Source organism: Cucumis sativus, chromosome 4 (genome assembly GCF_000004075.3).
Source record: "Cucumis sativus cultivar 9930 chromosome 4, Cucumber_9930_V3, whole genome shotgun sequence".
Classification (NCBI taxonomy): Eukaryota; Viridiplantae; Streptophyta; class Magnoliopsida; order Cucurbitales; family Cucurbitaceae; genus Cucumis; species Cucumis sativus.
The window spans coordinates 25,889,033-25,916,965 of record NC_026658.2 but is presented as its reverse complement, the minus strand read 5'-3'; the positions used below and the strand labels follow the sequence as shown (position 1 = coordinate 25,916,965).

Sequence of the window (27,933 nt, the reverse complement as noted above, 5' to 3'; positions counted from 1 at the left end):
ATACTTTTCAAGTTTAATAGAATTTTATACGGTTCCTTCAAATCACTCTCAAAGAACTACTCTCGAATTTATTAGGATTACTGTTTGAATTGCATGCGAATATTATGTGATATATACAAGAGATTAGAAGGGATTTTTTTTGAGTGGACAACTTTGGTTTGTTTTTTGAACATGGGGGCACCCCTTATCGGAAGCATAAATCTATCCTCGTCAACCCACTTGTACAAAAAGGAAAAGAAAAATCATTATCGTATGGCACATGAAATGAGTTTTGTTGGGATGTACAATTTTTTTACGACTCCAACTATAATTCCACAAAAGTTGGTGCGATGATTGAATTGTCTTTATTGCTTAGTCCATTAATAATGGTATATTCGCGATAGTTGGTGTGTAACTTTTAAGTACACTATTGGTGATATAAACTATGGGTAATCTATGAATAATAACCAAAGATGTCACTCATAACAAGTAGATATAGCTTTGGTCAAAGATCATTTAACTATGTTTTCAAACTTGATAGAAATTAAATGACTCAAAATTGGAAGTAATAGAAAAAAGAAAATGGAGAGGAAAATATGGTAACTATAAGAGTCACACAAGCATGGATAAATATGAAAGAAGAACGTATAGATTTGGTTTTTCTTAAGTGTCATAATTTTGCAAGGACAAGAAGTGGGGTAGCATTTCATATGGAAGAGACCTTTTTAGAAAAGATATCGCCAAGGGGCTCTCACCAATGCTTCAAAGCACACTTCTTTGAATTCACATCTCATCAATATTCAACCATTGCATTATTATTGATAATCCTTTCTTTTCAACTTTGACCAAACCAAAGCTCTCCCAAGCTTTTCTCCTTTCTTCGTGGCCCTCACCCTCACAAATGTAGATCTATGTTTGTTACAACACATATACATATGAATAACTAGTGTGTGGACTTGTAAGATTATTATACAATATATATTCAATGGATTGAAATATTATTCCATCCAAAGCCTTCTATTTTACCATTTCTTCTCTAGTTCAAAGAGCATGAAGAATAACTGATGTCTTTTGAAACAGGAAATGTAAATAAAATTTACAAGAAATTTAAATCTAGATGAGTGACAACCATAGATTGAACTTTGTTTCATCTCTAGTTTAAAGAGTGTGAAGAATAATTGGTGTCATTCGAACTGACATATATCAAAAGATGAAAAATGAAACTTTATTGTAAAATATTAAAATATACATAGATTGAACGTATGTCTATCAATCAAAACTAGAAGAAAAGAAACATGGTGGTAGAAGTTTTTGGATAAAAGGATATGGCAATGGAAAAAAATAGATGGATGGAATGAATGAATTGGAGGGAGGGTAAGTGTTTTTGTGTCATAGGTTTGGGTTGGAATTGCGCGTGAAAATGGTGTTGACTAGTGGGAATGAGAGTGCCCCCACAAAGAAAAACCTGTGGCCCTTATCCATATTTGACATAACGTTTATGTATAGAATAGAAAGGAAGAAGGTACCCTTTTCGGTGTAGGACTGTTTATATATTTGCTTTTGAGCCGGCACTTGTCTCATGGTATGGATTAGAAATTTAAATCAAAAGGCTACAAAACCCTATACTTCCCTATCTCATTCCCTACACACACCTAAAGGAGAAAAGCCTCAGTAGAGTACAATATTTAATTACAAGCCTTTGTGTGCTGTGAAAAATCTAGTCTACATGATAAACAAAAACACTTGCCTTTTTATACACGTTTCAAAACTACTATTCTCGAGAACTAGAAGGAGATGGTTGTCGCCTAGAATGGATGACAATCCAAATTTTCATTTTCCATTGAATAAAAAAGCTAAAGAATTTTGATTTCAATAGTAGTTGTTTTTAAAAGTTACACATGAAAGAATTTAGATTTTTTTTTTTTTTAAAAAAAGAAAGTAAAGGAAGAGGGAGAGTTTAGGGAGAGTTTTTATAAGGTAAATGACAAGATGATTAGGATGATGATGAAGAATGGTGGGAAAAGAGAAAGGAGGGGTTAAGAAGATTGATTGAAAAGATGGGAGAGTAAAGGAAGTCATATCAATTGGTCTTCTGCATGAACTGTACTGTTGTGTTTTGGGTTTTTCTTTGATGAGTTTGTCTTTATAGCCCACATCCATTCATCCTTCCATGTCTTCCACACATATGTTCCCTTTGCGCTCCAAATTAGGCTTTTGCTCCATGGACCACTACATCACTTGCACAAAAGGCACCATTTTTGCAATGGACCACACAACCCACTTATCTATCACTCTTTATGATTCTACACCACATATATTCAGAAATAAATAAATCAAACTTAGGAGAGGAAAAATGATGTCTCTGAGGAACTTCAACAGTAGTTTCATCTATTGTTAGTCAAATTATTAGATATTTTTAGCTAGAAGACTCTAAAACAAGATGAACTACTTTTCTATTTTACTTTGGAAGTTAGCAACCAAAGTCTTTGCTGAACCAAAAGAAGGAGCATGGGATTAGCTGGAAAACAAAATAAAAACTAGAGAATGATCCTTGTGGCAAAGCATCATTTGTAATTATAACCATGCTTGCCTACTCTTCTTTTTCCAATTTGGTAGTTAAAAAGTAAGAGCTAGGAAGTCTTAGACTGATCATTTTTCTTCAATAAAATGTTTTGTCATAAGAGAAATGTGATTTCCAGAACAAGGAAAAGTGTGTTTCATACTACTAGTGCAAATGCAAATAAATTTTCCTTGAATAATGGTAATGCCTATAATAAAAGTCGTTTCATCACAATTGTTGATACTGTAGGTCTTCAAATAGAGAGAGACAAGGACAGACAGACGTCTAGCTTGACATGGAGAAAACAAGATGATACACAAAACAGATCCTCATTTGGATGTCGCTAAAAACTGTTGAACAAAGACCCTCAGTGGCAGATCTAAAGCTGGAAGAACAGTTAAAAAAAAAAAGAGACAGAGGAAAAAAGGGCCAAAATGGGTAAAAAGTAGTCCATTCTTTCCAGCTGCCCCACCATTTAATGTAGGTGATAAGATAGATGAGGAAAAAAGGGCAATAAAGGACGTATGCTATGAACAAACATGGCCTTGATGTTGTGTTTTCATTGCTATTCTTATGCGGTGTCAAACCATTCTGCTCCCCCCCCCCCCCAAAAAAAAATAAAAAAAATAATAATAAAATAACAATAGTAATAGTAATTAAAAAAAATTCCCCCTTATTATTGGTGGGACCATCTTAACATTTGAAATTAAGAATTTTATAAAGACAAACACTACAAGAAGAAGCATATTTCCCCTTTGCATGACATAGATTGCACTAGACATAGAAAAAGAACTAAGAAGGATGTTGGCATCATTCTATGAAGTTTGGGTTAGCAGCCTCCAAGGCCATAAACTCAATTCACTATGGGACAGAACTGTTCAATAATTTAAGGCAAACGGAGAATATTGGTCCAAAGTGTTTTTATAACTTTGCAAAGATTCAGTGTACAAATGTTTTGGGAGTTGTGAACAAGGTGAGATGAATAAGGAATTCTTGGATGGGAATGATCTAACGTAACCAAAGGGCAGAAAAATAACACCAATTTATTTATATTCATAGTTCTTAAATCCTCAATAACAAAAGAAAATAAAATAGACCATTAAAATATTGATGAGGTTAAAAAAAAAGTGTTGATTGTGAAAGGACTTCACATCATTATACAGAGAACCCCGTGTGCATCTACTGTAGAAACCAAATATCAAAAGAGGATAAGGACCACATCATTGCATCGTCAAAGTAGAATGCCTAAAGCATGTTCTAAACAGAGGAAATAAACTTGTTTGAACCTCATATCTTACTCTTATTTGTTCCATACTCTTTTTATAATCTTCAAGTAATTTGTAAGATCAGAAAAGATGAGATACACAAAACAATGTATTTTTTAGATACTTAAAAACATTTTAAGTTTCAAGTTGTATAATTACACTTGACCTTTTACAGAAGGTTTCAAAATTAACATTGGAATAGACATCCTTTAGAATTTTAGACAAAAGTTGGGACAAAGAATGGTGTGGTAGTAACCTAGAATGGTGTGATAATAGGTCTTAATTTCCATCTAATATGCTTAAGGATCTCACTCAATGAGAGTTTGGAAATATTTACGAAAAGTTATAGAGTAATATTGCAACTTTTGAACTTAAACTTAATGAAATGCAACTAACTAAGAGATCAAAAGTCCAAATCATCACTCGTTAAATTCGAGAAAGGAAAAAGAAAAAGAAGAAGGTGGGTATCTACAATCATTGTCACAGATGTGGTTGGAGCCTTACATTTTCCTACAATTTCAGTCCAATTTCATTCCCATTTCATTTTCAAAACAGTGAATTGTTTCCATTCTTTCCATTCCTGACTCTGTAATCAGAGAGCGACCATGTCCCAAACCTTTCCAACTACTTCTACTGCTACTACCCCACCACCACCCATTATAACTCTAACCCTCTTCTTTGTTTTTCAAGAAATACCCACTTGACTTCAAGCCAAATACAGTATTAAGTAGAGAAGAATATTAGGAGACAAAAAAGAAAGAAAAAAAAGGCAAGAAATAAATAAATAAAAACCTAGGTACTTTCTTTTTATCATACTCACATGCTGTCTACATTAAGTGATGTCTTAGTATCAAATTGGTGAACCCAAAGGAATTGAAAAACAGTAGACCAAATTAAATTATTGGTCGGAATAACAAAGAATCGTTTTCATATGTCGCAATTTTAAGAACCTAATTCCCAAATGCCTTCTTATCTCTGTTGATTATTTCCATACCCTAAAAAGGGCCCCCAAAAGAGAAAAATCAATCCACCGACATGACTCTCAAAGTACAATCGTCCAATGAACAGGGAAACAAACAAGAAGGATTTGAAAAAAAAAAAAACCAACTATCATATCTAAAGTAGGAAATATGAGTAGAGATGAAATATGGCAACATCAAGAGGTCAATTATTGATGGATAAACATAAAGCAGTTTATTTATTCCCAGGTTTTGGATAATTATAAGGAAAATGCTTGCATTGCTCATCACTCAATTCGTCCAATTCAGAAAATTAAAAGAATGTCAAAACTTTTAGAAGAAATAATATTTGGAGCATCTGGCGAGCGTACCTTGGCAGAGCAGATCTGCAGAGCCATGGAGAGAAAAATATCAATGGAATCTGATTGATTTTTCGAGGGAAATTTTGATTTTTTTCAACATGAACTAACCAACGATTCCTTTCGAATAAAAAGGCCTCTTCCTTTTGTGTTTTCCGGCCCAATTAAAAACCAAAGCCCATTACTCTTCCTCCCTTCCCTCCTAAATTTGAGTAATTGCAATGAATAAAAATGATATAGCAATATTTTTAAAACTTACAAATATACTAAAATTTGTCCCAGTTATATTAGTAATAAACAAACATTTATAATATAGTTTATCAGTCAAACACTCGTATCATTGATAGAATTTGATGAATTTTGTAATCTTTTAAAAATGTTGTTGTATAATTAATTATTTTTTAAATCTAAGTGTTATATTTACAACTATTCCTAATTTTTTTAAATATAAAAATATCGTAGATATATCAAAATATCAAACAAACTTTAATATATATTAGAGATATAATCTATCATTAATAAATTTTGAAAAAAATATAACGATTAGATTCAAAATATTAACCTATATAACTACTTTACAAAAAAAATAATTACAAATATAACAAAATCTATTTGATAAATCATATTGGAGGTATTGGTTTATAACCTACAAACTTTGCTACATTTGCTATATTTTTTAAAAAGTTGGTATATATTTAATTATTATTCTTACAATATTGTGACAATTTAATCTTCAACTTTATTACTATTTTTTAAAAAATTTGGAGTTTGATATGACCTTTTGAAAGTAGCATTTTTAATTGAGGTATAGTTTGGAAGAAAAAAAAAAGTAAAAAGTAATTGAAAGTACTTTTGAACTGTACATCAAAACATCGTGTAAGCATTGAGAAATGCTTTTGATGGGCTAAAAGGACTCAATCGTATCTAAAGTCATGCATGCCAAACTTTAACTTTACTATCTTTTGTGCTAGTTTGAGAAAACTAGTGTGTTGAGTTGAGATTAAAGAAGAATGGTACAGTTTACCAAAGGTGTAAAGTGTCACACCCCGTTCCGCACGCAGTTGCATATCTTGAGCATTTTGGCGTATCTTATCATGTAGGGGTAACTTATTTTACATCGTCTAGAGTTTGAATTTCAGTTTAAGTTTGAATTTATCAAGCGATTAAGCAACTAAGTGAGCATTTTGGCGTTTTGTTTAAAGACGCTTAAAATTGCTTAGGGTTACACTGCGTACCGCATGAAAAGTTAGGACGGGACGTGACATAAAGTTAGTCAAGTTTAAAATCACTTTAGAATATGTCTCTAGTCTCTTAATAACTTCTACACCACCAAAAGTACTTTATAATATTACAAAATTACTCACAAACTTATCGTAATAATGAATAGAAAAAAAATCCAATTTTATGATTTTTAATAATATTTTTGACTAAACGTACTACATGAACAAAAACTTTTAAATTTTCAAGACATTTTTTTCTTCTTTTTAACGATCCACTTTCTTAATCAACTTGAACTCGAGATCACCATAACTAATTAACCTACGGTTTATCTTAAAAAAGAAAAAGAAAATTTCTTTTGAGGGTAGAAAAGAAAAAGAAGAAAACAATAAGGATGCATCTTTTAAAGTAACAAAAAGAAAAAAAAAAGAACCACTCGAGAAATGAAAGAGCGCAATTTGCAAGAATAGAATACAAAGATTCACTCAAATAATGATCATCCATTGGAATCAACATCTTTTGGAGTTAAAAGGTTATGGAGTATCCCTATCAAAGAAAAAGTGCATACCTTCCTTAGGATGATAAAATGTCATAATTCTATTTTGGAGAATAGAGAGAGAGAGAGATACATCAAAAGAAAAATAAAAGATTAATATAAAAAATGTGAAGAATATTTCATTAATTTGATTTAAAGTTTTTTTAAAAAAGAATAATAAAAATGATGATGATAATTTCAATACACAGATAATTTTTTTAAGTCATGAATTGATAGTTGGAATAATTCCTCTTCACTTCACTTCAATGTACTTTATGTCAATCTTGACATGCATGTAAAGAGAGTATAAAACAAGTAAAAAGAATAATAATCCTTTTTTTTAAGTTCATATCCAATGGTTTGCTTAGTTTATGGCGTTCCTATTCTGTTGTTAACTGAATGTGAGATTGAAGATCGAATTTTATAAATGATAATTGATGTTTTTATCTATTAAATGAGAGATCTTCCTTTGGTTTTGAAAAATGAGACGAGTGGAGAATACCCTTGACTTACCTCTTGAAATATAAAATTTATTTTCCAACGAACAGCAAAAGCTTGAAGATGAGTACATCTTGAATTCTCGAATTCATTGTTGTACTGATCTATCAAGGTTTTTGATATCTACAAAAACATTGACAAAAAGGGCTTGTAACGATCTTTGAGAAGATCAGATATGCTAAAAAATCAACTATGATTATAAACTTATGGCTCACCATTTGAGGTATGATTTGACATTTGCTTTGAAAAATATTAGATTTTGGAAGAGGTTTGGTCGCAATTTTCCAATTTTGTTCTATTAATATTGTTCCTTGTGACGGTAGGACAAGGTGAACTATTGGGTGTAATACAGTAGTGATCATTACTTGACAAATTTGAGAGACAATAAACAAAATCCCATTTCAAGTGGTTGACATCCATTGCAAGAAAATTTGTAACAATAATGTTAGTTTTCCTAAAAAAATAATAATAAATTTATCTTTACTAGTTACAAAATCATTTCTATTTCTATTCTATTAATAGTGTGTTTGGATTACATTTGTGTTTAATTTAAAAAATAAGTCATTTTTTAAAATTACTTAAAACCATTTTTTTAAGTGTATATTAAATGATTTCCTCTCAGTTTAAGCAAAAATGAATTTATTGAAAAAACAATTTTTTCTTAAGTCAATCCAAACGGACCATGAAAGGATAGAAATCAACAACAATTTGTACATCAAAAGAAATCAAAAGGTGTGAAATTGAACAATATTAAAGCAGAATGGCAACTCAGTTTCTTTTTGGAGATCGAGAAATTCATGTGCAAAGAAAGTGTGTAACTAATCACAACCCCATCCAACAACTCAAGAAGATTGGACAGGGTCTTTTCCCCCTCTTTTTGCAAGACACAAAGGTTACAAACAGAAGAATGGAAAAAGATTTGACGATTTACTCGTGCCTTACCGAATAAAAGCTTGGCTCCTGAACTTTGGGAGATAAATAATTCCCTCGAAAAACCACTATAACGACATAAACAGTTGATACAGATGAAAGAAGAATGAACTCACACTGTACCATTAACGCAAAGGTGGTATGGAGGTCCACAGCAGAAAATTGGTTCATCGGGTGAACTTGTTCTCGCACGAGCTCGGAGTATGTCGGTAGCATCATCGATAATAGCGGCAGCGGACAATGTATACTCGCCAGGAATAAGGAAATACAATGAGAAAGAATGTGCAGTTTCTTCAAGCGGAGGCACTTCCAGGGTGATCCCACTTAATACACCTACAAGAAAAGTAACAATGAAAGGTCAAAAAGAGAGAGGGAGAGACATAGAGAAGGAAGTTTTACATTATTAGACTCAATGGAGCAAGTAGCAGAAGCTTTTGTTCAAAGAAAATAGGCTAAATACAATTTAATAAAATCTAAATGCAATTCATTATGAATGAAGATATAGAGTAACAACGTAAATAGATTTATTGGTGATTTAAGAGAAGTAACTTACCATTCCATAAGACAGTTGATTTTGCACCCTCAACGCAACTCTCACCAGCTACGTCTCTGCATGTTATGTTAAGACTCATTTTGATCATTTCCTTGGTGTTGTTACGAACGATAACTTCTAAAGGAGTCATTTCATGTGCTTCCAAAGAGCTCTGGGAAGATACGGTGTGAAGATTCTGATAAGATTCTTTCCTATCCAAACTATTGGTAACTGTCCTGAACCCAAAAGTTAATGGATCTGGCAATAATACATCCATCATTGACGACTGCAAGGCTGCGAGTATAGCATCCTTGATGTTTAGTTCTCCAAAGCTATTACGTCCCGATTGCCACTTGACCTTTATTCTAGATGTTAGATTCTTGATCGAAGCATTTAGTTCAGCTTTTGTATTCTTTTCTGAGAAGCTTAAATTTCTGGCATTGGCCACTCCGTCTGTTCTAATATCTTTCCCAAAGAATGAACCATCAAGAACAGGCAATTTGAAGTGTTCTAAGGGTATTAGCACTCTTGCAGAGAAATCTCTGTCTATTCTTGTTTTATGATAACTATATTCAGTAACGTTTTGATCACCAGATGTGTTTTCCCCATGGCATGAATTTTCAACCTGGACAGAAACACTAATTTCAAACAATACGTCGGTTGGATTAGACAACTCGAGTTCAAGAAACCGAAGACCCCAACTTCCCCGGAATGGATCAATCTTCACCAATCTGTCAATCTTGCTTTTAGTATCAACAGGTTGCTCTGTAGAGTTATTATCAATTTCAGCTAGTTTAGGAAGGTTTTCACCCACATGTGCTGGAATTTCCATTGAAAGCAATCGAGCTTTCACGAAAGACAATCCCTGTAAAACACAGATTTGCAGCGGAATAACCAGGCGTCGACCAGGGGGTATAGCAGAATCATTGGGGTGATCTCCAGGATTCGCCACAGGCCCTAGAAAGCAAAATAATTATTATATACCATCAACATAAACAGGAAATCTTCTAAGAAATGGATCATTGGGTGTCGTTAAACCATTTTGACGGTTCATTCTCATTTCTCACACAACAGAAGAACAGGTAAACAACCAATGTTTGAACTGATATTCATGAGAATGAGTGTCATGCAATGCATAGAATTTAACTTGATAATGAACTTGACTAAAGGAATTAACGACAGACAAGGGCACGCGTAAACCATGGATATAAAATATGCAGAGGAGTATAATGTAGATGGTTCACCTGGATTAAATGCACAAAAAGTACAAGGAAGGCATGGGTGACGTGGTCAACAAAGTACAAGTTAATATCCGAATAGTACAATTTTATGAAATATGAGTTGTGATTAATAAAGGAAAGAAAGAACTATCAGAAGCAAATACCTGCATAATGTATTAAGAAAGTAGGGCTGCTGCCATCCTTGGAATGCCTTAACATGCTTGCAGATGCATTCTTGCCACTAACCATATCCGAATCAACCACCCCAAGCTGCCAAGCTTTTAAGGTCACAGGTATGATCACTTCAGCACCAGGCTTCAAAGGAAGAGCAGATTTTAAAGTTTCGAAAGCAATTGAAATAACGGAATCTTGGTGTTTTCCAGATAATGATATGTGTGCCTGCTCAACTGGAATTGTACCTGCATTAGCCAGATGTATCCATACATCACGAATTTCACCTTCATACAGAATAATGGCACCATTACCACCAACAACGTGTGAAACTAGCAACGGCAATGGTGATATCACAGATATATTTGGAACCAATACATTCCTCAACTTCATGGACCCACAGCTCCGGAATGGGTCAGAAAGAACAAGTCCTTGAGCTACTCCATTGAGTAGATTGTCAACATCCTTGAAAAGGTGTTCAGTTATTGCACCAAAGCAATGTACTATGCACCCGGGAATTCTCACTGGCCCCACTGAAGTTGGAATACCAGATAAAGTAACCACCTTCGATGAATTGGAAGGAAGATTCACAGAAACCGGAAAAGCATCAAAATTTCCCGAATGCACGGAGAGGTATATACTATCGACCTTCAACTCAAAGCCGCATGGGTTAGCTAATTCCACCAGGACCTGCACTGGTTCGCCAACAACCCAAACCATTTCCTGCTTGTTATTATTTGACGCGTCTCCTTTGCTGAATGGAGTATAAATGAAAGGTCCAGAAGGGGCAGATCCTGCCCACCAGTCTTCCTTATCTGGATTGCGTTTTACAATGTCTAATTGTGAAGGATGGTGAGGGAAGGAATGCAACCTAGAACAACCAGTTAATCATTAATTAACTCACAATAAATTCAAGGTTGTGCATAATTGAGTACAGTTTAGGTGGCCGTTCAGGTGGTATAAACGTTTTCAGATAAGCACTCATATTTGATGGTAACTTATCAAACTTTGTGTATGTGTCTGTGTGATTATCACAATGGTTAATCTGAGATATAACAGATTAGATGGTTATTCCTCCTACCGTATAAGTATTAAAATGGCTAATCACCTTATGAAAGGTAAGGCAGGATCGACACAGCGAACGCCTGATGGTAACCTATCCGCTGAATTCGAAAGGGCACTTGCTAGGCCATTTTGTCCTGCTGGTGTTATTAAAGGATAATAAGATCTGAGTAGCCGTGCTGCAGCACTCCATGCAGCAAGAGGATCTCCAGCACGGACAGCAGACAGTAGAATCTCCCTTAGTACAACCATTTGCAAAGTACTCCATTGAGACTCAAATAAAGATACTAATGACTGATGGTGCATTTTTCCAGAATCAGAATTACTCAGGCCTACCTTATTCTTTAAGCATAGAAAAGAAGAAAAATGTAGTTAAACAAGTCAGTTAGGAACAAAACATTTAAATCAAGATATAGAAGAAAAAAGAAACTAGAAAGATTAATTAAACCAATATGAAAACTGACGCTGGACTTCAAACAAGAGGAACTGACTAGACCTGCTAAAGTATTTTTAGTATAAGATGAGCAACAAGTGAATGACAATCGAATTGAAGATTGAGAATAATAAGACCATATACATGGTAAATTAAATTGACAAAAAAAAAAAACTTCCTAGAGTTTGAAGTTGGAAATGAGAATTTCAGAGAACAATTTGATTGCAGCATTAAGAGACAGGACTTGCAGCAGCTAGAAACAAACCTACATCACAATCAGCCATCAAAGCAAAAGGTAGGGTTTATATGCGTCGTGAGTCAAACAATCAGATTGTGTTTGTACTAAATTCATAGCATTATTGAGAAGATAGAAAAATACAGACAAATACACACAGCAACACGTCCCTTTTCTCTTTTTACCTTCTAAAACATGAGAGAAACTTCCACTAAAAAAGTTGAACACAAGGCAAAAGCCTCCCCACAAAAGCCCAAGGAGTTACCAAACTAGATCACTGTCCTATAGGTGTGGGGATTTCTCCTATTTCATTTATCAATGAAATGTCCTTATCAAAAACAAAAAGAACAAAAAATGGAAAAACAAATTAGATCGTTGTTACATAACTCTTGTAATACTCACAAGGGAGAAAGAATGGTCCGTTTCAGATGATCTACTTTGTACACGATAAGCTTTTGTTGTCAGGGCCAAGACTTGCAAGGCGCTAACAGCAGCATGTCTATTTTCCTGTTGCAAATATAACTGAGCAACCTGCCTTGAAAAGAAAGCAGCTTTCCGCTGGTAACCAAGAGAACCAAATAAACGAGCTATTTCAACATATAATATTAATCTATCACTGGCATCAATCAAAGATTTAGCACCATCTGCTGCATTGGTTAATAACTCTGCAACCTCTTTAGCCAACTCACTCCTGTAAATCAAACCCCTCGAAAGAGTAGATAAAGTTATTTATTGCATAAGTAAAGTAAAAGATATGAACTAGTATGCAAGTAGTTATCACTGAAAAAAGCTAATTCTATGTTAAAATGCGAACTAATAATTTTTACTGTAATTTTATTTTAGTGGGCAACTAACTTTCAAAACATACGGAAATGCGTGTTCTGGAAGAGATCCACACACACAGATTCACACAAATAAACTGAGGCCAAAGTATTATTTGTAATCAGATAACATTTTATCTTGTTTCTTTTCCTTCAGGTCAACCATGATGTCAGCTATACACGGTATATTGTTCAGTATTCAAGTGCACAAATCATAAAATATACCTGCAAAGAAATCGAGCCAACTTCAAAGTAGCCTCAAGTTCAAAACTTAGTGGTGAAACCCTGATGAAGAGGGAAAAAAATCAAAGAATGTTAAAGGGCATATATGAAAGGAAAAGTCAGAGATTAGTAAAATGAACAGCACATAAAAATATTCGTATATGTTAATTGAATTGCAAAAAGTGAATTTTGAACCAGAACAAGAACCAAAAAAGATTTTCACAAAGAAACACAAAAATCATAGGTGCCTACCATGCTAAAATTTAATTCTCTCAAAAACCATTGATTTCTGCACAGGCCCTAATGCCATTAGGCAATCTCAATTGTGGGAAATTGAATTTTTCTGTAGTTCTTAAAAACTAGATACGTCAATATTTAGCCCAATTGCTTAAAACTGTCTGAATAAATTATTCGAGCAGAGAATGTTTTTAACAATACCCAATTTAGTACTTCAATCCTTAATTGATTGCCAAAATATATTTTTCTATTTATTAAAAAGAAAACCCAAAACTACCTTTGGGTGTTATCTTGTATAAATGACTTCCTGTAATGCAAAATAACACTACTGTATCTGTATCTGACTTCTTCCTCCAGAACTGAATCCTTTTGACCCATTCGATCAATCTGAAATCACATGTATAAAGTAAACCATTGTCACAAAAAGATGTCATAAAAACACAGGCACGCCAAACTTTTAGAAGCATCCCATGACTACCAACAGGGTTTAAAAACTCACACATCATTTAAACTAATTTACTCTTGAAACGAATGACAAAATAAGGGACTTCACTACCTACATGTATGACGGTTAGAAACTTAAACAAATTTTCTGTCAAACACATTCTATGTTGACTCAAAATAAGTCCAGTAGATGGGGGTATTAAGAAAACCTCTTGCTCTCAAATCAACAAAATTTAAGCCGTCTCTCTTGTATTTTGACATGGGTTGGTATTTCTACATATTTCTCAACTACCAGCCTCTTCACCTCTGGCCACAAGTAAAATACAAGGGGAGGCCTATCAACAATTAGAGCATTTATGGGATTACTCCTACCATCCTTCTCCGTGGCGGTCAATTTGACTGAATTAAGTTCTGCCAAATTCGGTCAATTGGCAAAACAAATGCCATAATAACACTTGACATCAACAATGAAGTGAATCCCATGATAATATCCCAATTTTGAAACGATCCATAATACGATAGATTCATGCACTATGCCTTTGACATGGAGTTCCTGTAAGAATCTTTGAAGTCCAATAGATGGATTATCCTTCAGCGTGTAATCAACTAATTACAAACTAGTGATCCTAACTGTCATTGAAGTGACTTCTAAACTCATAAGAAAGATGGCCATAGGTAGCACTCCACCCTCCTACACTCCGGTAAAATAAAACATCCATCAAAGAGATCAGAGGAAAAAAAAAGCTCATAGGTACACATATTCTAAACCGCCTCAAACTTGGAAGTCATGTTTGTACTTCGATCATAGAAAATAGCTGCTAAAACTATGTGGGCAAAACCGGAAATCACTAATGAAATTTCCTCATACATTGAATTCCCTGCATTCTATTTCTGGAAGCTAATTATTTTAGAAACGAAAATAATGTTGCGTCATCTTGGAGAAAAAACAAGGAAAGAAATGCTAGTGAGAGGAAGGTACCAGTAAGGCGCAGACACTTCCCTCCAAAGCCCCCGCGTACCAAAAATAGTCCCCAGTTAACCTAGCAAGATCGATTGCAGTAGAATAGTGAGCATTAGCATCAACTGGAGATCCTGCCAGCAAACAATAGTCACCAATTGTCTTCTGAGCACGACCAAGCCTTCTCTTTTTGGCTTTAATAACCTGCAATTTCATTAAATAAACATGATTAAGTTGCAGCATTTAGAACATCCTTTCACATGTACCTACAATGCTAATTGAAAGTGAAGATGAGAGTCGTATCAAGATAAGAAATAGCTTCTCCAGCAACAATTGTAACATGAAAAAGAAATCAATTAATTAGGACACCTAAACATAAACCTCCTCTGAGCTGAGACTTGCTTGAGAATCTAAAGGCGTTTTCAAAATAGTTCCAGCAGACTCTGCTTGAAGGACCCATTTCTCAAATTCCATCAACAAAGAAGCTGCAATATCTTGCATCATTGTGTTCAAATGAAATTCCTGAGTTTGCCGGTCAGCTGGAGGAAACAACCTCAAATTCCCTCCTTTTTTGCAGCCTTCTTCAAGCTGCAGGAAATTCCAACAGAGAATTAGATCCTCAAAACGTTTAATTAATCATAAATAACTCTATGAATATCATAGATATACATTCTTTTTTCAGATGAACATGGATAAATCGAAGTTAAGAAACAGCAGAAAGTAACTCCCTGCCTGAGAATCATCGGGACAAAAGGCGAAACATCGTTCAACAAGCGCGGAAGGGTAACTCTTACAGGAGGCATTAAACTGGTCAATAACAGAATCAAGATCAGGAGAAGAAGGACAGTGACAGATACCAATAACAGCAAGGATCTTGCGGTTGGACTGGAAGTCTTCCCAAGGGTTAGGCGGATCTCCACCGAGAATAAACTTGAAACGAAGACTACCAGAGTCCCAAGGTTGATGAGAGAATGGGGATTTCTGATGCTCGGTGTAGAAAGAACTTATGGCGGAAAGTGGAATCAATTGATGGCGGAGAAGCATGGACAAGTAGTCCCGCAATAGAGTCGGCGGAACTGAACCGATCGGAAGCACCGCCACTCTGATCATGGAGCTGGTTTCGATGCTCACATCGGGCTCCATTGTGGGATCTTCGACGAAACTGGAACGGAAGGGAAGAAGCCGATCGAGATTTTGGTGTGATCGTTGGTTGAGCTTCGAGGACAGTGGAGAGGTCTGTTTGGATTCGGCGTTATGCTGCCCCTTCCCAAGTTATGTAATTATCCTCTCCAAGTGTACATTATTGTTCACTCAAAATTCATTATATTTCTACTACTATATGCTTAGGGTAAATAGTTTGATATTTATTCATTCTCTAAAATTTTAAAGGGTCTAAAAACTAATTTACACGTACGAATATATTATTACATTTATTTTTTTCTTATGATGTGGAATACTCTCCCTCTTCCATTGTCTCTCCCTCCTCTGTTTTTACCTATAATGTCAATCTCAAGTTCCAAACGTATCACACCAAAAATTCATTTTCACTTTTTTTTTTATACAACCACGGTTATCTAATCTTCAACTTCTTAAACGAAAAAGATCGTGTCAATTAGGTTTAAGTGAAAATCTTCATTGTTTTTCAATTAACCGCACACGCTCTTAGTTCAAATATTGTTTCATATAGTATTATTGTTATGTTTGGATCATTGACGTTTTGTTGGTTTGAAATTTCTTTAGGTGAAAAACTTTCGAAACCATGGTTCTATGCTTTGAATTTAAAAGAAATTCACTGCTCGACATATTAAATATCGTAGTCTACTTGGTTTTGTCATAAACAAAATGCTAGTTTAAAAACGAATAATTTTTGTCATTGATAGAGGTTCAAATAACCATATCGGTAATGTATTTTCAAATGTTTAAAAATTAATTTGTCCACGCTTAATAAGTCTTTAACTGAACTTCTCAATTTGTACAACAATTCAGGGGTTTTAACAATTTCAAAACTTAAAATCCAATTTACATTTCGAAATTCATACATGCACACATTCTTTTGTGTAAGATCCCACATTTTACGCAAATCACTACCAAAATATATATTCAATTGTTATGTTCTCTTAATGTTGAAGACAATTTTCCAGAAACGTGAGCATGTGCATAACACACACGATTTCAATGATAGTTTTATATTGAATTGAAACACTGATATCTATAGATAGAACTCGAAAGTATTAAAGTAACAAAATAACGACGAACACGATCATAATCAAGACACAAACTAAAAATGTTAAATAAATAAATAATCTTACATATTCCTCAAAATGAAAGACGGTCGTACTCGTTTTTTAAAATTTTCGATTTTGTTTATATGTTTACTCCACAGTTTACCTACAAATTAATTTATTCATAGAAAAATATAAAAAATAGAAAAAAGCTTTCAATCTTACAATTTTTGTTTTGTTGTTGTAAATTTCGTTTAGTTGCGTGCGCACATATATATCTATATATTCGAACCGGGAAGATCCGTCCGGAAGAGATTACCTATTAGCCCATCAAGTCGACCGAAACTCCGCCCCGCCGGAGAAGAGACACGGGCGGACCGAAACTTTGAACCGCCGGTGGGCGACAGGGAAGAAGCAGTATAGTTATCAGAACTCTGTGCAGTGATCTCAAGGTCACACTTACAGCGGTGGAAAGCCATTTCAATGGAGAAGGCCGACGATCATCACTGTTTGTCTAAACTTCAACTCACCGTGCCTTCCGATGATCGTCCTTCAGTGCTTCGGCTCCGTGAATTACTTGCGGCTTGCTCCAAGGTAAGACCTAGAAGTTCCACTCCAAGAACTTTTCTGCTCAAATTTCATCCCCCCTCCGGATTGTTGGCTGCTCCATTTAACTATGTGACACCAGGGACCGGATTTTTTCGGTTCGTTGTTGAACGTGTATGCTTATAAAACTGTCATTTTTAGGTAGTTGGCTTACCTGGCTGCAAGTTCTTTCGTTTAATGCGATGGTGACTTTTATAGATAAGAATGATGTAAATGTTTTCAGGGGCAAGGATTATGTGCTATTAATTTATTTTCTTCAAATGAAACATGGTGAACGAGTCCATGACTAATCTTGTTTTGCGTTCAGTAGTTTTGATAATGGCTGGATTTTAACAATCTGTTTGTCTTTTAAAGTCGACTGAAAATGAAGACACCCATCAATCCGAAGCCTTGGTGTCTGAGCTGGTGAATTACCTTGATTGTATTTCAGAGGCTGCTGAAACAGAATTGGACAATGGAGATACAGAGAGTGATGCCTCTGAAGTCCTCAATGAGATCTATCAATTTATATCTTCTCCTTCATTAGACCAGGTTCCATACCTATATATACATATATTTTAAGCTCATATCGATATATCTGCCATTTGATCTTTATGGGTTTTGCTACACTTTAGTTGTTTTCCCAGCTGACACCACTGCCCACAAACGTTGCAGGGTACTATTGACACTCTTTCATTTGATCTTCCAAAGGCAGTTTCCAAGTTTATAAGGGTAGGTGGATGTCTGGAGATTGTCGATAGTATTATTGATAGGTTCGTTACTCTGTGCAGTCCACGGGATATGCTGTCGGTTCTTTGTGAGGTACATCAGTATTAAATTCTTCATAGTGATAACTGGGTGGTTTCTTTGCTGTTACAAAATGTTTTGGCATTCAACTTTTTAGTTCACCAGTGGACGTCTATAACTGTAGGGTTTTCTTGTTTCCACCTGCGTACGGCTCTTCCAAAACGGTTACTTTGTTTTAAAATAATGATCTATATAATTAGATTACTATTGTATCTTCCACTAGTAGTAAATTCGAGCAATTGTTCAGTGAGATTTTGCAAGACAATTACAGACTCACAGGTGAATACTAATAATTAAAATAAAATAGAAAAGAATTTTCACTCTTGTATCTAAACCTTGCTCAAGTTAGCAGGTTGATGCAAAACAATAAATTGTTTACCTCTAACACAAGGCATTCAAGTGAAAGCATTTGGGGCATTGTGCTTTATAAGTGAACTGCACTTTTAATTCTGAATAACTCCATGTAATGGCTGTAAGTTGCAGCTCGTAGATATTTTTAATAGGCTTCTTTGGAGGAGATAATGTTCATTTCAAACTCGTTTTTGCTTAAAATGGTTGCATATTATAGTTCTTGATTTAACAATTATTGCAATTGCTTCAGGCATTAGATTTGCAGACGACCAATGCAACCAATTGTGCTGCCCCTTTTCTAAGTGGGCTCTCTAAAGGTAATAACTACACATTAAGTATCTTTCTGGGCAGGGTGATTGGATTGCTAGCTGTAAGCTAAGCATTCTTCCTCACGATTCTTTTAGTTGCCAATGAGAACGATAATGGAAAATATAACCCAAACACAATAAAACCAGCAATTTTGAAAGGGCTCATCATCTCTCACAACCCCAGAACTACTGTTTATTCAAAATACAAGCTTGAAAAAGAATAGCCAGAACACAGACAACTATAATACTACTAACAGATCAACAAACTTACTAACAACATTCCTACATCACACTGGCGAGTGTTCCCTTGTCCAGCTCCCTTACTATCCCTCCTGTAGTATGGTCAACACCATCTTTGGGTTATCATCTATTGTGGGAGAACAGTGGCATTAGGATCCTTGAATTTGGTTTACATGATGTAACACTAAATAAAAGTTATCCTCCACCTTACCACACTTTTGGTGTAGTATTAAAGTGAGGCATTATTTGTCCATAGGGCTTGCTCATGATACCTTTTAATTTAAGATACATTTATCTTCTCTTCAAACTTTTTAATATATTTTTAAGTAGCATCTTCTAAGACAAATTGATTTCCAGTGATTCGTTCCATTCAGAGGCGTCATTTTGAGCAAATAAAAGTAGCAGTTCCTGTTGTTCTCAATGCACTTAAAGCCGTGGATTTTGAAACAAGTGAAGGGGATGTGAACTGTGATACTTTATATGCCAGAGCTATGGACATTGCCAGTTCCATCCAGTCAGTTTGTGTAAAGTTGGTGGTAAGTGGTGTTTTGATGTGCTATGGTTCTTTCATCCAATGATTTTCCCATCAATTATTCTTGTTTTCTAATTTATGATACAGGATGGCAAAGTACAGGAGAAGCTCCAATCTCTTCTTGGACTCTATGTATTGCAAATCATGGTATTTTGTCCATTCAAATGAAAATTTGCCGAGTTTGTTCATCAAGTCACGTCTGGCTTCTCTTCCCCACCTTCTCTTATAATTCTCCTTGTGTTCAGAGTTGGGGGTGCTGATTGGGTTAGTCTCTCAAATGTCAAATGCATGATTGAAATGCAGGCTCTCTTTTCAGTCAGCATGAGTCATGAAGTTTCAAGCTGTCTTCCTTTCATCTCGAAGTTGTCATCCTTTCTCCCCTTCTGTGGGTTGTCATACGCTGGTCTTATCACTGGATTTGATATCGACAAAATTTCTAAAAACATTATTGGAGGTAAGCCATGCTACTTTTCCTAGCAAGTTTGTATTTTTTAACAAATCCATTTATCATTCCTTGTTCATTTTTTGTACTTAGAGGATGAAGATGATTATACGGCCTGTTTTTCCTACATCAAGCACGGTGCATGTCTTTCAGGTTTGTGTTCATTAATTTCAAAGGAGTCCTTGCACGCTTAAATGTCAGGTTCTAAATCGTTGGCTTCTTTTTTGTTTCCCAATCTTTTTTCTATTGCTTTATACATGCAGTTCTTTGGGGATTTATTTCTGAAGAGGTTGTTCAGGCTGCAGATGAAAAACTGAATGTTCTTAAAGATGAACTGACGTCCAAACAAACTGAAAGATGGAAAGCTATAGGCATGTTCAGGCATATACTCTCTTTTCCCGCTCTATCTTGGAAACTAAAGAAACATGCCATTGATTTCTTGCTCTGCATTAATGGATCTGAAAGTTTTGATGACAAAGAAAGTGACTACATATCGTACATGCCTAGTTTATTTGCTGCTTTGCAGGTAGTATATCATGTTCTTCAGATCCCATATTGAGCACTCAACTTTTATTTTTATTATCTTTTATTACTATGTATAGATTAGGGTGGTGAAGATTGTCTAAACTCTTCTTTGTTGGTCAAGTTACATTTCAGGCTGTTCAGATAATTATCATGTATGCACCAGATGCAACACTACGGAGGAATGGGTTTGATTTATTTAAAAAGGTGAGTTTCTTAAGTTCAATAATTTAATTTTTTTTTACACGGTTCAATTTTTCTATGAGAATATCAACTTATTTATGTCTAACTACCATAACCAGTTGCTTGCTGATATTCCTTATTCTCAAAGGTTCGACATGTTTAGAGCTCTAATTGTGAATAGTGACTCTCCCTCTATGGTAAACCCAATCTAGCCTGCCTTTTCAGTTAAATATTATTGATCATCCAGGTTATAACATCTCTGATCTTATGGTTAAAACATTAAAATAGGTTGGACTTCTTTTAGATCTTGTCAAAGGAGAAATGCATGCGGAGCTTTGCCAGAAAAGAGCAGCTGGCAGTTTGCAAGTTGATACCAAAGCACGTCCAGAACCATCATTTTGGACTGCAAGTATCCTAGAATTGGTGGAGCTCATTTTGAGGCCTTCGAAAGGGGGGCCTCCAGTGCTTCCAGAGCAGAGTGATGCGGTATTTAAACAACTATATAACAAAACTTTCTTCATTTCACTTTCTAAAACCATATCTCCTGTGATTTGTTATCATTTTTACTAGTTTCACCCTTGTTCATCGATTCTTCCCATCTAAGTACACCCATATTGACGTCTCTATTATTGATGCAATTCTTAAAACTGAGTTTTAATGGATACTGATGCCTATGCTTACGTATAATTGCAGTCATGGGTCTTTAAAATGCAAAATAATAGATGGAAAGTACATATATGCTTTACATCGTGTCTGTCATGAACCAATAGACAAGAAAAGGGAGCTTGTAGAAGGGTGTCATGTATTTGAGATCTGGGCTAGAAATTACAAATGAAGTTTTTGGCTTTCTTCATCTTGGTTCTATATTATTCAGTTAAAAACTTTTTATGTATTACTACAGGTTCTTTCGGCCCTCAATCTATACCGGTACGTGCTGATAACCGAGGCAACAGGTAAATCGCTGGTGAATGTTAAATATTAGTGCCTTTTGGTATTGACATTAGATAATTTAGAATTTGTCACTTCCTAAGGCCTAGAAAGGGCTAGCCAAACAGAATCTGCTTGAACATATGGACTCTTAATGTTTAATTATTATTGATGATTGTGAATCATAATCAAAATCCACGGAACAGGAAACACAAACTATACTGGGGTTTTGCTGAAGAGCAATTTGCAGAAATCCTATAACGAATGGCTTCTCCCTCTTCGGACGTTAGTGACGGGGATAATGTCGGAGAACAAGGCCGATTATGATCAGATTACGGTGGACATAGAGTGTGCCTTAAACCCAGTAGAGCTTGTATTATATCGTTGCATCGATCTTGTCGAAGAGAAGTTGAGATGAATCTTAGAAATTGGTGGAGATTGGTGAGAGAAATGGTGACCAAAAGTCTCCATTTCTTCTACACTACATGATTCATGCTTCCAGTGAAAAAATGGAAGTGCCAAAAGTCTTATGTATACATAAGATGATTTCATGTAATGAGTCAAAAGGAAAACAATGGAACAATGGATAGTGTCATTTGGAAAGTCGGTTTCCCAGTTCTGAAACGTGTTGCTGTTTCATTTATATTTGCTCAACCTACTCTTTCTTGAATTGACTTTATGAGAAACTCAGCCTAGGACAATTACAGCTGAATGAGAAATTTTGGATCAAGTACAAATCGACACGTAATTTTGTAAGACTTGATTCATTCCTTCAACCTCAAGCTCCTTTTAGGTTCTTTAGAGATACAAATATTATTCTAAACTTCCAACTTTAAGAACGGTTTTCGTATATCAAGTGTAAGCATTCTTCTACATATTTTTCAATCAAGAGAGAATCAAAAGATTGTATTAGATCGAATCACATACTTTTTCTTGGAAATTTTATGCAAACAATGATAATTTTAGATATTGGTTTTTTTATTACAACCAACAAATAAAAAACCTTGAATTATTTTTTAGTACGACAAAAAATGCATGCCCAATATCGCTAAGTCAGTCCCAGTGTGGCTGATCATCCTCTCGGACCAGCTACTCATCATCGCCTTGGTAAGCTATTGCCTCACCAACTAGCTAATCAGACGCGAGCCCCTCCTCGGGCGGATTCCTCCTTTTGCTCCTCAGCGTACGAGGTATTAGCAGCTGTTTCCAGCTGTTGTTCCCCTCCCAAGGGCAGGTTCTTACGCATTACTCACCCGTCCCACTTGCAATGCATGCCCAATATCGCTAAGTCAACTCGCATTAGCAACTTTGATTTATTCAATTCTTGGATTTTTAACCTCATTTTACTTCCTTGTGTACTTTCAATGACCTTTGAATGAGATCATTTCAATCACTTCATCTTTCTTTTCAATTGAAAATTTTGCATCAAACTCATTAAATTAAATTTCGAAGTGTATTCAAAAAATTGCAAGTCTTCGTTACTTGTGAAATTGTCAATTTTGGAAATAGAGATGAAAATAATCTTTACAACAAAACAATGACCACAATCAACATTTTGAAAAAATCAAAATCGAATAGTGCCTAATATTTAAACTATATTCTGTTCATCGTATAGTGCCTCATCAATACATCAAACACACTTTCTCATGAGTGGGTCTCTCTCATTGTTAGAACTAAAACTTTATCATTGATTTAACACACTAATTCAAACCAAGTCGTGCTAATGCTTTGCATCAAAGCACTTGTGAGTGAACATAATGAGTAAGAAAGCACAAAAAGAGTAAAAATGGTAAAAAAATAACAACTTTTATAACAACAAAGTCATGACAATCAAATTAAGTAACTATGTACCTATATAATAAACGCTACAACGAATGAATCAACCCTACACCATTCTTCTAGAGGGATTCAACAATTTGTTTAACCCACAGAGTTACATCCTTAAAAAAATATGGTAAGAAACACAGGAATTAACAAATGCTAACAGACTGAATTGAATGTTCTTCTACAAGACGGCAAACTTTTTTTGCCATCAACAAATTGTAAAGCCATTGGAGCTCTCATGGCTTCACAATCAGTGCCTGTCCATGTCATCATATTAGCAAGAACGAAAAACAAGAACGAGAGAGAGAGAGAGAGTCAATGTATTTTGATCTTAGTTAATCTTCTGAGGGTATCATATTTAAATCTGGCAAGAGAAAGACACAATCTTCTTCGGTTGATTTCAAGTTCTTTTGCGATTGAGCCTCGGAAGAACCTGATCCTGATGTTGTGAATGGCAATGTGGGTGAAGAGCTTTCCCTTTGATGGGTTAGTGTGGATGAAGATTCTTCTGGCATCATCGTCGTCGTCGTCATCATCATATTGGAGTTTGTAATGAATTTCTCTGTGTATTTGAAGTTGAGATCTACCTGCATGAAGTGAGATTTATTGTTCTCAGAAGAGCCTTGGTAGGAAAATCAAGTGATTTGTTTGATAAAGAAAGAGAATATTGGTTGTGAAATGTCAACATCTTTCGAACACTTTTTTTTTCTATCAATCTTTTCATAACTTTACAATGACAAAAAGACAGTATAACTCAAATGTTCATGGAAAAAGAAAGCAGCAGACATGTTGATTAAAAAAAGAGAGAGAGAGAGGTAGAAATTACCTTCATTTTCTTCAGACTCTCATTCTTGGCTCTTTGTTCTTCTAAGTTTGCCCTTAAAGTGGCCAGTTCCTGTTCAAAAAGTAAGTTAGGTCCTCAAAAACAAAAGATGGTGCCAGTGCCAACAAGAAAGAAAAAGGCAACAGCCCCTAATTTGTCTATATAGAACAAAACATCAAGAAAATACAAAATAAATTATAAATTTAAAGTTCTTTATCCCAATTATAATTTATAAACAAAATAATATATAGCATATACATATCCACTCCTATAACAAAAGAAGATCATATTCATACCATTTTGAGATGAATTTTCTCCTTCAAAAGGATGCTTTCCTCTTCCTTAAGTTCAGCAAATGTCTAGAAAACAAACAAAGAGAATACGTCATCAAATAAGAGCATAAAAAGAAATAAGTTAGATATACAGTTGGTTGTTGAACAATTCATTCATCAAGAACAATGCAAGCCAACAACTCAATTAAAGTCAGCAATAAACAAATGCTTGACTTATACGGCCAGACCCCAACAAATCCAAAATTGATTTTCCCTACAAGAAATTACCTTCTTTCGTCTTAACCTCTTTGTAGTATTACCAGCCGCCGACTCATTTCCAGCAGCACCCTGAAAAACATACACCAAACATATTATAAAAATCACTAACATAAAGTCTATCAATAAGAAGAAGAACCAATATCACCAACAAAACAACTAACAAAAAAAGTATAACCAGCCCCAAAACATATTGATAAGAATCATTATCACAAAAAAGTTTAAATCAACCCCATTTTCAAGCCCATTAATTCGAATCAGTATTGCAAAACAAATAACACAGGCTTTAAATTCAACTCCAAACATATTGATGAGGATCATCATTATCAACTCCAATTATCAAACCCATTAATAAGAATCAAAATTGCAAACATATAGACATATGAACAAGAAAGGAAAAAAAGCAAAGTGGCACAAAATTTGAAACGGAAACAACAGCAATTACCTCTTCTCTCTCCTCCCACTAAGAAGAGATGGGGAATATGCATCCATCTTATCTTACCCTTATTAAGATAAATTATTATTAGACAACAAACAAAATAAGTATTGTCCAGAACCGGAATGAATGGAAGTATTATTTGGGAAACAAATGTGACCCAAATACACATTTACCAGAATCTCACGCCACATCATGAACTCCACGTGGTCACTTTAAGATTGCGACCACACCCCGTACCATCTCATGTCTTGCTTTCCCACCTCGCGTGACTTGGTCACGTGGATCATCCTTTTCCTTTTCTCACCTCAACAACTTATAAAACAATTCTATGTATAATTATATCTTTTCCCCCAACCATACTCACGATCCAAATTCAAATTCGTTATCGTATATTTTTTTGTTATTCTACTCCTATCCATCAATCATGAACAATTGGGAAGATTCCATTTTATTATTAATATATATATATATATATTTCAGAAAGCCAACACAGGAACAAACGGTGTACCATCGCCACACCTGATAATTGCTCCCTCCCCAAACAACCAAGTCTGCATCAAACCTAACGCACACCTATCTATTCTCTTGGGAGCGTTTCATCTCTTACCTGATCCGATTTGGGACCTCATTTAGTAGCTTCGTCGACGGTCGAATCTGGCCGCCGGTTCGAGCAGACCGGTTCGGAATGTGGGGGAAATTACAAGAATAGCCTCGCGGTTTGGTGATGAATCTTCTACGCGTCGAGTGGTAGTAGGGTCAAAAAAGAGAGGAAAAGGAAAGGACGATTGGATGTAGGGAAGTTTCGAGGCCCTTACTATGGTGAATGGTCCTTGGGTAGACGGACCGTCGGCGATGGAAGAGAGTTTATATTGGCAAAATCGCGTGCGTGAGGAAACAGCGACTCGATGTACGATTTGGAAATGTTTGGAATCTAGCGAGGGATTCGAAGGGTGTTTTGGTCAATTTCGAAGAAATAATGGATTTCGAGTCGACAGACGGAGCTCGAAAAGAGGCGAGAAGAAAACGCTAAGTATTTTTCAACACGCGTCCTTTCGCTGACCCGAGAAGTGAAATTTTAGGAAAATCTAGGAGTTTATTTGTGGATTAATGGAATTAAAGAGCGGTTTTCTCGACGGTGATTTGTGAGGGTTGTCCGCCATTGATGGAGAGAATTGGAAACTGTTAGGTGAAGTACGGCGATTGTGGAATTGAGAGATTTGCAGGTGTGTGAGTTCTGAGAGAGGAAGTTCTTTTCGACTAACTGACGAACAAAATGAGAAGAAGAAAATCAGAAGAGATTTCTCGAAACAGAATCAGATTCTTGAAAAAGCAAATGAAAAAAGAAAAAAACGGTGACGATACAAAATATCTAAAGCTTCTCCGAGATAAGAATGTTTCATCTGAGAATCCACGCCGCCACCAGCGGCTTAAAATCCGCAGCCGACGAGACACCACCGCCGATAAAAAAAACCATAATTAAGAACGCCGTCGTCAAGAATCGAGAGAACTCGTAAAAAATAATATCCAAAAAAACAAAAAAAAAAATCAGAAAGATCGGGAACTCAAAGCACACAGACGCGAGAAAAGAGACGAAACTACAAAAATCCAAAACAGACGGCATAAATCACAACAGAGAATGAGAAGATAATAAACAAACAAAAAAAAAAAAAAAACCTCAAGAACCTTAAATCTGGATGCAGCCTGAGAGAGCGTAGCGGGACGACTGGACTCCTCAAAACCATCAAGCGTTGCAGAAGGAGAAGCTCCACCACTCCATGAAAGCGGCGTGGTAGGACTACATCTAGTTGAATCAACATCCTTATTATTCCTCTTCAATACAACATCACCACATCTAACAGGCACCGTAGCCGTAGCCGTAGCTGTAGACATCCTGGACCTTGGTTGCTTAATACCCCAGGTAAACGGAACAGACATCGGAAGAGGAGATTTGGAAGGTAAAACAGCCTGAGACTGCTTCAACCTCAACAATAAGTCAGCAACAAGGGTTTCGTCCGCCATGGCCGCTGAAAGCCATTGGTCGTGGTTCAGCATGATGAGGAAATGAGGGAAGAAAAAAAAAAGAAAGAAGAAGAGAAAAGGGAAAGAGGGTGGCGGAGAGAGTAAAGAAAGGGTATAAATATTGGGGGAAAAAAGATTAGATAGAGAAAAAAAAGGAAAGAGAGAGAGGGAAGAGGGAATAGGGAAGGAGAGAGAGAGGGAGTGGGGTTTGGCTTTGCTATGTGGTGGTTGTTCAGGTTTCCCTTCTTTGTTCCACTTCTTTGTCAGCTTCGGCGTGGGCCTTCCACTCTCACTCTTTTTTTTTCCCTTTCTTTAATTTCATTTCATTTTTCATCACTTTTTAAAAATTTAATTAGCTCTTGGATATGTGGGTCCGTTAGACGTAAAAGCGACAGCTTCCATTCTTGTTTTCGGGTTTAAATCCGGACGGACCCTAATTTCCCATTTCATTCACCGCTTTTTCCTCCTTCCTCTTCTCAACTCTCATTTGTGTTTAACTACACGGGTTTTCGGTTAGGGTCCA

The 27,933-nt window shown here is 35.5% G+C and overlaps 3 protein-coding genes and 1 long non-coding RNA gene across 6 annotated transcripts; 1 reads left to right on the top strand and 3 right to left on the bottom strand.

Moving 5' to 3' along the window:
• Positions 1-475: 475 nt before the first annotated feature.
• LOC116403199 lies at positions 476-5,264 on the bottom strand. 2 transcript variants are annotated; one of them, XR_004215828.1, is made up of 2 exons: positions 5,135-5,264; positions 476-888 (listed from the first exon to the last, which is right to left on the bottom strand). It is a non-coding gene; the product is annotated as an uncharacterized LOC116403199 (long non-coding RNA). The 2 variants fall into 2 exon arrangements; XR_004215829.1 differs by having other exon boundaries at positions 490-2,282; positions 5,135-5,239.
• A 2,820-nt stretch (positions 5,265-8,084) lies between these two features.
• LOC101217047 (trafficking protein particle complex II-specific subunit 120 homolog) lies at positions 8,085-15,930 on the bottom strand. The gene is made up of 10 exons (XM_004145470.3): positions 15,371-15,930; positions 15,020-15,226; positions 14,660-14,842; positions 13,514-13,623; positions 13,003-13,062; positions 12,359-12,647; positions 11,335-11,630; positions 10,220-11,097; positions 8,857-9,792; positions 8,085-8,636 (listed from the first exon to the last, which is right to left on the bottom strand). Exons 1-10 carry the CDS (start codon positions 15,779-15,781, stop codon positions 8,416-8,418), a joined length of 3,591 nt encoding a protein of 1,196 aa, XP_004145518.1. The 5' UTR covers positions 15,782-15,930; the 3' UTR covers positions 8,085-8,415.
• Positions 15,931-17,129: 1,199 nt separating this feature from the next.
• LOC101214985 (aberrant root formation protein 4) lies at positions 17,130-22,513 on the top strand. Its single transcript, XM_011655936.2, has 14 exons — positions 17,130-17,454; positions 17,821-17,997; positions 18,121-18,267; positions 18,854-18,920; positions 19,509-19,687; positions 19,771-19,830; positions 19,987-20,137; positions 20,219-20,278; positions 20,389-20,651; positions 20,783-20,854; positions 20,950-21,027; positions 21,119-21,316; positions 21,732-21,783; positions 21,964-22,513. The coding sequence occupies exons 1-14, from the start codon at positions 17,344-17,346 to the stop codon at positions 22,173-22,175; spliced, it is 1,827 nt and encodes a 608-aa protein (XP_011654238.1). The 5' UTR covers positions 17,130-17,343; the 3' UTR covers positions 22,176-22,513.
• A 1,025-nt stretch (positions 22,514-23,538) lies between these two features.
• LOC101216814 lies at positions 23,539-27,632 on the bottom strand. 2 transcript variants are annotated; one of them, XM_031884109.1, is made up of 5 exons: positions 27,066-27,632; positions 24,965-25,024; positions 24,701-24,763; positions 24,408-24,476; positions 23,539-24,168 (listed from the first exon to the last, which is right to left on the bottom strand). In XM_031884109.1, the coding sequence occupies exons 1-5, from the start codon at positions 27,441-27,443 to the stop codon at positions 23,917-23,919; spliced, it is 822 nt and encodes a 273-aa protein (XP_031739969.1). In that variant the 5' UTR covers positions 27,444-27,632; the 3' UTR covers positions 23,539-23,916. The 2 variants fall into 2 exon arrangements, with proteins under 2 accessions (XP_031739969.1, XP_004145517.1); XM_004145469.3 differs by having other exon boundaries at positions 27,075-27,628.
• Between the last annotated feature and the right edge of the window lie 301 nt (positions 27,633-27,933).